A 10,107-nucleotide genomic window follows, 5' to 3' on the forward strand; every position below is an offset into this window, starting at 1 on the left:
AGAGCGTAGAAGGGTATGGCTATATTCATTTCGGCGCTGCCATGCACACTTCGGAAGATAGAGTTAATGTTTTGCTTTTGATGATATGTTTTGTAGGATAATTTGATAATTGGATAATTTGGATAATTTTCGGCTATTTATTAAGATGACTTATTCAACTAGCTACATGACGGTGCAATTTGGAATAGGAAAAAATATTAATCATTCCGTATACCCTAATGGCAGAAAGTTGGTATCTATATAGGTTAGACGTAGTTCTATTCCCTCGCGCAGCACACACTAACCAGTGATTGACTATCCGGATTGGTGATACAAATAAGTCTTGTAAACATTTATACATAACGTTAGCATAACTACGTATGTCGCCTATAGCGGAAATAAAGCATACCAATTATTTATTTGTTACGATATAAATAGGAAGAAAGTGCAACGCTGTGCGGTCCCGTGATACAGTCATCAATTCGTATGACCTAATTGAAGGAATCCAAGCATGCATGATTGATTCTTTCATCATAGTAGTCATATAAATGTTCAATAAAGGTTTAGTTCGCTTTCATCACTAGAAGAGAATAGTCCACATTTACTGCGTTACAACAGGTTATGGGCCCAGACGAATTATTTTAGAAGCAAGTAACATTTGAAATGGATGGCGGAAAGTTTTGTATCGAGAAGCTGCGTAGCGGTGGATATGAAACATGGCGATTCAAAGTCGAAATGTTGCTAGTCCGGGAAAACCTGTGGAAGTTCGTGTCAACGGCCGCCCCTGAACCATTGACCGAATCCTGGAAGGAAGGTGACGCTAAAGCCCGGGCTACGATCGCTCTTCTTGTGGATGACTGCCAGCACCCTTTTTTGTGTTCGGATGACCGATGAAGCGTTGATAATAATGACGCGAACACAAACTACAATTTACAACTTATATTATAAGTAAAATGATAACATCCATGCCGCGCTGACACACAACCGTTCGCCACCAAAGCCAGATCGGAAGAGGGAGAGAGCAATTCCTTAATTCTAATTCTCCTAATTCTAATTCTCCTAATTCTCCAGATTTCGCCTTGCCTATCTAGTTTCGCCTCTCTCGTTGCGTCGGCCGCCTGACTGGTATCGGCGGCTGTCTCCAGCCGCGATCCAGGGGTGAGCAACAATACGATCACAACACCCTTTGATCCGTGACTGCAAGACGGAAAAAGGTACGTGGGATGTACTCCAGAAACATCATAAAAAAAAACGACGATGTCTACTAAGGTATCGCTCCTGAAGAAACTCTGCAAGGCGGAGTACGACGAAAGCGGTGACATGGAGGCGCATTTGTTTCGAATGGATGAACATTTCTCAAGTCTGATGAGCGCGGGCCAGGAACTGGATTCGAGCTTGAAAGTGGCCATGGTTCTGAAAAGTATGCCATAATCCTACGATCATCTCACAACGACGTTGGAAACTCGTTCGGACGACGACCTGACCATGGAATTGGTGAAAAGTAAGCTGTTAGATGAAGCGCAGGATGGAGAAATCCCATCAAAGCGAATCCATCTTACGCGTTGGTCCTGAGAAGAAGATTACGTGTCATCGATGTCGAAAACCCGGGCATATGAAACGTGATTGTCCGATGGGATCGAATAATACGTCTACATCTAGTACGATGCGTGATTATTGTTGGAAATTGTTCTTCTTCCGGAGGACAAAGAGAGTCTTTCAAGCCCAAGCCTAAGGGTAAAGTAGCAATATTTTCTGAATTTTCTTTTACAGTAGGCGTGGTATCCAAAAACGAGAGCAACCGAAATCTTGGATAATTGACTCTGGAGCCACCTCACATATGTGTTGCGATCGAGCATTCTTCGATGAGCTCAAACAAAGCACAGGTGTGAGCATCACTCTAGCCGATGGCAGTGAGACGGTTGTCAAGGGTGTTGGTTCCGGTCATTTGTACTACTCTGACGAAAATGGAGATCGACGGAAGATTACTCTGAACGACGTGTATTATGTCCCGGAATTAGAGTCGAATTTGATTTCTGTTGGTGTTGGCACCACTGCCATCGTTCCAAAAATGTTTGACGGGCTCGGGAGTGATGGCACCACTGCTCTCATATAGGATGGCAGGGACTGGGGCATGATGGCATCACTGCCGAGGCATTGAGAAGAAGAAACGTGCGCGGCGGCTGAAAGCGATGATTACCATCAGGTAACCCGAAAGAAGAGGGGAAAGCGCCAAAAAACTAACGCGTCATCGGGGAGTTGAATCGAAAAAGGGGGATAGGAAGCACGCCTTTTTAGAGCTCTTCGTTTTGGTGCGATATACTTGGTCTTGGACAATAAAATAAGTTAATTACCAATAAAGCAGCTGCAAAAACGTGCTTGTGTGAAAACCTTTTTTTCCCGTGATTCTACTCGAACAATTCTCAAAAAAGGCGTGAAAATTTCGTTTTTCACCAAACAGTGTTGAGTGCGAGAATTTCATTTCTCGATAAAAGCGTGAAAATTTAGTTTCACGAAAGCGGTGCGAACTTCATTTTTCATCGATGGATACTAGCGGAAAAAGCGTTCGTGCTCCGAGCTCGCGTAGTTCTCGGTCGCAGTCATGGGAAATTGCAAGAGTGCAGAATAACCAGGAGCTCGAGCGACGCCTTCTAGATTTAGAGGAGAGACGGCTGAGGATGAAAATTCGGCATACCGAAGAATTGCTTGGAGGAATCTCTTGACAGTGATTCATCCTTGTCAGACAATGGAGAACGAACCTCGCAATGGGCCGAACAACGGTTGAACGCAGCACCTGATGAAAGCAAAGAGGAGCGAATGCCGCAGCGAAGCCGGTCAGCCGATATGGTGCAACGAGTGTCTACCAACAACCCGGCCACAGCGTCAGGACAGCAGAGTGAGTATCTAGCTCAGCCACAACGCGATGCGCAGGTCCGCGCCATGGAACAGCAGCAACGCCTCGAGCAGGTTCCCGTCTCGGAGCGGCAGCTGTGCGAGCAGTTCATCGGCATGGATATGCAGCAGCGGGCTGTGTTGCAGCAGCAGCGATGTGGTGCGTTCCCCGTCCAGGCGCAAGGCTCCGCGCAGGTGCCCGATATGCAGCAGCAGCGGAGCGGTGTGTACCCCGTCCAGGTGCAAGGCCCCGGGCAGGTTTCCGATTCGCAGCAGCAGCGGTGTGGCGTGTACCCCGTCCAGGTGCAAGGCCCCGTGCAGGTTCCCGATTACTAGCAGCAGCGGTGTGATGTGTGCCCCGTCCAGGTGCAAGGCCCCGTGCAGGTTCCCGATACGCAGCACCAGCGGAGTGATGTGTACCCCGTCCAGGTGCAAGGCCCCTTGCAGGTTCCCGGTCCGCAGCAGCAGCGATGTGGCGTGTACCCCGTCCAGGTGCAAGGCCCCGGGCAGATTCCCGATTCGCAGCAGCAGCGGTGTGGCGTGTACCCCGTCGAGGTGCAAGGCCCCGTGCAGGTTCCCGATACGCAGCAGCAGCGGAGTGGTGTGTACCCCGTCGAGGTGCAAGGCCCCGGGCAGGTTCCCGATTACCAGCAGCAGCGGTGTGATGTGTACCCCATCCAGGTGCAAGGCCCCGGGCAGATTCCCGATCCGCAGCAGCAGCGGAGTGGTGTGTACCCCGTCGAGGTGCAAGGCTCCGCGCAGGTGCCCGATATGCAGCAGCAGCGGAGCGGTGTGTACCCCGTCCAGGTGCAAGGCCCCGGGCAGATTCCCGATCCGCAGCAGCAGCGGTGTGGCGTGTACCCCGTCCAGGTGCATGGCCCCGTGCAGGTTCCCGATACGCAGCAGCAGCGGAGTGGTGTGTACCCCGTCCAGGTGCAAGGCCCCGTGCAGGTTTCCGATTATCAGCAGAAGCGACGTGGTGTGTACCCCGCCCAGGTACACACCCAGGAGAATGTTCCTTTGTTGGAGGAGCATAAATGTAGCCCGTACCCCGTCCAGGTACGATGCAACGCGCAGTCGTGCGACACGTATAGGAAGGAGTCCAGTGCGTACCACGCCCAGGTACAATTTCGTGCACAAGTCCCCGGTCTGGAGCAGCAAATGTATGGTGCCTACTCCAGCCAGGTACAACAGCAACCACATTTTAGAGTTGCGGATCCGGCATACCCCGTCATGCGTCCCGAACAGATGCAACCATCTTACTTGGAAGGTATTGCCCCGCAACAGGTGAGTACCGTTTGTTCTATTGTCCCTAACGCTGCACAAAATGCAGCAAGGCATGTTTGGCCGAAGAAGCTTCCAACATTTTCAGGCGATCCAGAAGAATGGCCCGTATTTATAAGAGCATACGAAGATTCCACCATAGCCTGCGGATTTACGGCAGTTGAGAATGCTATAAGACTAGAGGAGTGTTTAAGAGGTCCAGCGCGTGAGTTAATTCGCCCGAAGCTACGATTTCCTAACGCAACGGCAGCAGCAATTGAAACAATGCGCGAATTGTACGGCAAACCGCAACTGTTATTGAAGAGCCTTTTGACTAAGGTGCGTAGAGCAGAAGTACCAAGAGCAGATCGGCTTGATTCATTAATACGATTTGGCTTAGTTGTGCAGGAACTATGTGACCATATCGTAGCCGCTAATATGATATCGCACTTAAACAATCCGACATTGCTTGATGAACTCGTTGAAAAGTTGCCAGCTGCTTACAAAATGGAGTGGTCAGATTTCAGTGAAAAGTTTGAGGAGCCAACTTTAAAGGAGTTTGGAATGTATATGAAAAAAGTAGTAACAAAAGCAAGCAGAGTAGCTACTTTATCGACCTCAAAAGAGCATGGTCAAGTCGAAGCAAAAGTTGGTCGAAATGTGAAGGGACATGTAAACGTTCATGATTCGTCGAAGGGTTCTACTACTACTAAACTAGAACCTAGAAAATGTTTTGTTTGTTCTAGTACTGAACACGTAGTACGTGGATGCCGCGAATTCATTGAATCGTCTCCCATACAACGCCTTCAAACCGTCGAACGTTTGAAACTTTGTCGTAAATGTTTAAACAATCACTCGATAGAACAATATAAGACGCGGTACCGATGTTATATTAATGGTTGCCACAAAGATGATCACCACACTTTACTTCAGCAAGTTGATGTGCCACAAGCCATAATACAGTTTCACGAAAAGAACAAACCCGCTAAGTCGACACTGTTTAAAGTTATACCCGTAACCTTGTACAACGGCGATAAGCAGCTAGAAACATTGGCATTCATTGATGAAGGTTCGTCACTGACGTTAGTCGAGTCCTCTGTAGCACGAAAGCTTGGAGCTGAAGGAATTACAGAACCACTCCAATTAGCATGGACTTCAGATGTGACCCAAACCGAACCGACATCTCAGCGTATAAATCTGAAAATATCTGCTCAAGGCGTTGACACTAATTTTCCGCTTGTAGGAGCGCGAACAGTACAAAGTTTAAAGCTACCCGTACAGGGTCTAGATCATTGCTCGATAAGCAAGTATGAACATCTTCGAGGTATTCCAGTACTGAATTATGGCCCTGCTGAACCTAAAGTGCTCATTGGTCTACAGAACATCAACCTAATAGCCCCTATTGAGAGTCGAATAGGCGAGCCGAGGGAACCCATAGCGGTGCGAAGCGTACTAGGATGGTCAGTGTATGGTCCATGTGACAACCATCTTAGAACAGGACAATTCCTAGCACACCATGATAGCGTGGCTGATCGAGACCAAAAGCTTAACGAATTAATAAGAAAGTATTTTGTTCTAGAAGAGTCAGGGGCTCAGTCCGCTTTCATAGCCGAGCCTACGGAACTAGTAAGGGCAAAAGAAATATTGCAACAAACCACTACTCGCGAAGGAAAGAGGTTTGTTACAGGTCTGTTATGGAAGTCGGATATCATAGACTTGCCCGACAGTTTGCCGATGGCTAAGAAAAAATTGATTAATCTGGAATCAAAGCTTAACAAAGACCCTAACTTACGGAGCATTGTACATGCCCAAGTACGAGAATATCTTGAACGAGGCTACGCGCACAAAGCTACCCCAGAAGAACTTGAGGCAAACGCCTTTACCAGAATATGGTATTTGCCCATCAACGTGGTTGCACACCCGCGTAAGCCTGAGAAAAAGAGGTTGGTTTGGGATGCGGCTGCTCGCGTAGATGGAATTTCACTCAACTCTCAATTGCTTAAGGTACCAGATTTATTGACCCTCTTGCCCGGAGTGCTTTGCAAATTCCGTCAGGGATGCATCGCATTCGGTGGAGACATTGAAAAAATGTTCCATCAAATAAGAATAAGAGAAAATGACAAACATGCACAGAGATTCTTGTTCCGTTTTGATGCCAATTCTGAACCTGACGTTTATATCATGGACGTTGCCACCTTTGGGGCGGCTTGCTCGCCATGTTCCGCGCAATTTATTATGCAACGCAATGCGGAAGAGCATCGAAGCGCATGGCCTGCAGCAGCTGCTGCCATAATGAAGAGTACATATATGGACGACTATTTAGACAGCTCTGATACAGTAGCAGAAGCATCAAGTCTAGCACTACAAGTACGCCATATTCATGCTAATGCAGGGTTCAACATGCGGAATTGGATGAGTAATCATCAAGAAGTACTGGAAGCACTCGGTGAGAGTCACGACCGCCGCGAAATGAATATTGAGTGTGACACCGAGCCAGAACACCGTGTCCTGGGTGTAAAATGGAAACCGAATGAAGATGTGTTTCTATATTCCACTGAATGGAGAGAGGATTTAAAGCCATATGTGGAAAAAGGCCAAATACCAACTAAACGAATCGCTTTAAGCATTATTATGAGTTTATTTGACCCATTGGGCTTGCTAGCTCCATATCTGGTGCACGGAAGAATCCTGGTGCAAGATTTGTGGAGAGCTGGTATGAACTGGGACGACCAAATGGGCGATGCCGAATTTACCAAGTGGAAGCGTTGGATTGAACTAATTAGTAAAATTGGTAAACTCAAAATTCCGCGCCACTACTTTGCTGGAGCTTCAATACCAATTGAGTAAAAACTACAGTTACACATATTCTGCGATGCGAGTGAGTCAGGATATGGTTGTGTGGCTTACTTTCGAGCGGAATTGGAAGACGGAATACATTGCACGTTAATAATGGCCAAAAGTAAAGTGGCCCCTTTGAAATGCCAATCCATTCCACGTTTGGAACTGCAGGCAGTGCTGCTAGGAGCACGAATGATGAACTCCATTTGCGAAAACCATACGATCACATTTTCTAGAAAGTTCATACATACCGATTCAGAGGTAGTCTTATCCTGGATCCGATCACAACATCGTAATTATAAACAATACGTTGCTTGCCGGGTCGGAGAGATACTGACGCTCACCGAACCAAAAGAATGGTGTCACGTACCAACAAAAGAAAATGTCGCTGATTGTTTAACAAAATGGAATAAGGACACTGAACCTGATAACAACGGCAGATGGTTCAAAGGTAGTGATTTTCTCTACCTTCCTGAAGATCAATGGCCAAAACAAAAAAATATTTATGAAACGAAGGAGGAGCTTAGAGTATACCTTTTGTTGCATCACATCGAGGTTCCTAGAAATGTTGTAGATGTTTCCCGGTTTTCCAAATGGAGAGTGTTGCTGCGAACGGTTGCCATAGTATCTCGTTTCATTAACAATTGCCGTCGACGATTGAAACAACTTGCAATAGAAACAATCAGAGCAGGCCGGAATGTAACAAACAAAATAATTCGAAATGTAACATCAGAATTCGTGCCTTTACGACAAGCTGAGTATGAAGTTGCAGAAAGGAACATTATACGATGGACTCAGAGCGAATGTTTTCCTGATGAAATTCGAACTTTACTTCACAATCGTGATGAACCAGCTTCCGAAAACTGGCAGTACATAGAGAGATGTAGCCCTCTTTACAAGTTAACTCCATTTGCCGACAAACATGGAGTGATTCGTGTCGAAGGGAGAACAGCAAACGCCTCATTTGCTACATTTGATACAGGTTTCCTATCATACTGCCGAAAAGTCATGACCTTACCAGACTTATCCTGCAAGAATACCATTGCAAATACGGACATTCAAACAGCGAGACGGTAGTCAATGAGGTCCGACAGCGATTTTACGTCCCGAATCTTAGAACGATGGTGTGTAAAGCTGCTAGAGATTGTCAACGATGTAAAATCGCAAAATGTCAACCACAGGCCCCAAGAATGGCACCTTTACCAGAACAACGATTGACTCCGCATGTTCGACCCTTCAGTCGAGTTGGAATAGACTACCTGGGACCAATTGAGGTTAGCGTAGGGCGAACAAAAGTAAAGCGATATGTGGCAGTGTTCACATCCCGCTGCGCAAATTCGAGCAGTTTTCAGCGCAGAAAATGTACCAAAATCTGCGCTGGCCAGCGCAGATTTTGGCTGGTCTCCCGCGCTGGACTTCAGCGATTCCTGCGCAGGCCTGCGCCGGGTTAGCGCCATCTGTCGGCGAAATGGACGAACTATTTTTGGCGGCGGAGCAAAAAAAACGGTCAAAAAATTTAAAAATATTGGCGCCCATTTTTTCGTCCGCTTCTTCTCCCTCCCTCACCCTGCCATGCCTTACATGCGCTTCTGCCCGTGCCTTCCGCCGCCAGCTGATTGGTTGTTGTGGTGTATGCGTTCATTTCATATGTGCATTGCAGTTGTGTATTGTTGTTATTGGTGGGTGTTAGCATTTATTAATTTGTGTATGACCTTGAGGCGCTGTGGGAGAAGCTGGATTGGGATTCAAAGTGTTATCGGTGTATTGATGGTTTATTTTATTTCGTGCCACTGCTGATGAGACCATTCGATGCCCGTGCCAATCGAGGGTGACGAAGCCTATTTAAACAAGCGTAGGAGAACGTCTAACACCAATCTAATATTTTTTAATTTGAACATGTTTGATGCTTCAGCGACCGTCTAAGCATCATGTAGCACGATGTATAGTGGCAATAATTTTTCTTTTCTAATGTGCCGAAATTTGTCTCGAGTTTTCGGGTCTCGACACACACACGCACACAGCGCGGGGAAAGTGACCGTTCTTTCTATCATGTCGCGATCCCCCACCCCGTCCGGCACTAGGGATGAGGATGCGCTATATGATAGCTGATGTTAGCGGAAGGGGAGGGGGGTTTGTTGGGGAGTACGTGCTTGCGTGCGCGCTTTCGTAGGTGCGTTCTCGCGTGCGCGCGTTCGTAGGTGCCTTATCGCGTGCGCGTGTGTGTGTGCGTGTGTGTGTGTGTGTGTGTGTGTGTGTGTGTGTGTGTGTGTGTGTGTGTGTGTGTTTGCGCGTGCGTGTTTGTGTGTGACTTTGCGCGCGCGTGTTTGTGTGTGTGCGTGCGTTTGGAAACCCCAAAACTATTTGATTCTGATGCGTACATTTTCATCCGCTGCGGATACAAAGTCCATGCATTTTCGATCTCGCTACCTGAGAGACAACACAACCATTGGCATTGGCATCTTTGCGATCGGCTCTGCTGTTGGGGGTATTAAAAAGACACACGATCTAAGCAAACGTGCGTGTGATATATTGCACATTTATTTCTAATTCAGCTCGCGGACCCAAGTGGAAACTACATTTTGAATTGAATTCATACAAAAGAGGATTCTGGATTTGTTTATTATGGTGCGCGTATGGTGCTGCACATGTCCGTCCAGAATCTGGTGGCTTGTTGGCTTAGAGTCGGTATCATGACGCCGATTGACCGGCATTGCCTTGGAATGGGTTCGGATCGGTAGGTTCATGTTTTGGTCAAGTGCATTCCGTGCATTTGTCGCGCCACAGCGGTAGACCCGGCAGCACCAAAGTCAAAACAAAGACCTTCCCCGAGAGTGGACTGCTATGCTAAGTTCTTCTTCTTATTATTATTATAATTATTATTATTATTGGCGTAATGGCCTACGCGATCATGCCGGCCTTTTCAGGACTTGAGTGCCGCGTAGCCGGATAGTCACCCCTTGCTACGGCGGACGGTTCATACGCGGTTAGAACCCACGACGGGCATGCAGATGTGCGGAATGATGGCGGTGCCGCGGGACCGCTCCTATCCAGCGTGCAACTTGCATACTGCCACACTGTCTCCTGCTCGATGCATACGCTGCAGGCAGGGGGAAGGATGCACCTCCACGATAAAAAAAC

General features: G+C 47.4%; 1 protein-coding gene across 1 annotated transcript; it reads left to right on the plus strand.

Moving 5' to 3' along the window:
• The first annotated feature begins 1,236 nt into the window (after positions 1-1,236).
• Positions 1,237-4,270, plus strand: LOC121600926 (glutenin, high molecular weight subunit DY10-like). Its single transcript, XM_041929696.1, has 4 exons — positions 1,237-1,399; positions 2,720-3,171; positions 3,253-4,155; positions 4,202-4,270. The coding sequence occupies exons 1-4, from the start codon at positions 1,237-1,239 to the stop codon at positions 4,268-4,270; spliced, it is 1,587 nt and encodes a 528-aa protein (XP_041785630.1).
• Positions 4,271-10,107: the final 5,837 nt, after the last annotated feature.

Source organism: Anopheles merus, unplaced genomic scaffold, assembly GCF_017562075.2.
Source record: "Anopheles merus strain MAF unplaced genomic scaffold, AmerM5.1 LNR4000011, whole genome shotgun sequence".
NCBI lineage: Eukaryota > Metazoa > Arthropoda > Insecta > Diptera > Culicidae > Anopheles > Anopheles merus.

What these genes read in the sequence shown, in the direction of transcription:
- LOC121600926 (XM_041929696.1), top strand. Translation starts at nt 1,237, where the DNA reads ATGTCTACTAAGGTATCGCTCCTGAAGAAACTCTGCAAGGCGGAGTAC. An exon ending in AGTGGCCATGGTTCTGAAAA is followed by an intron (nt 1,400 to 2,719) that starts GTATGCCATAAT and finishes CATCCTTGTCAG; the next exon opens with ACAATGGAGAACGAACCTCG. An exon ending in AAGGTATTGCCCCGCAACAG is followed by an intron (nt 4,156 to 4,201) that starts GTGAGTACCGTT and finishes CACAAAATGCAG; the next exon opens with CAAGGCATGTTTGGCCGAAG.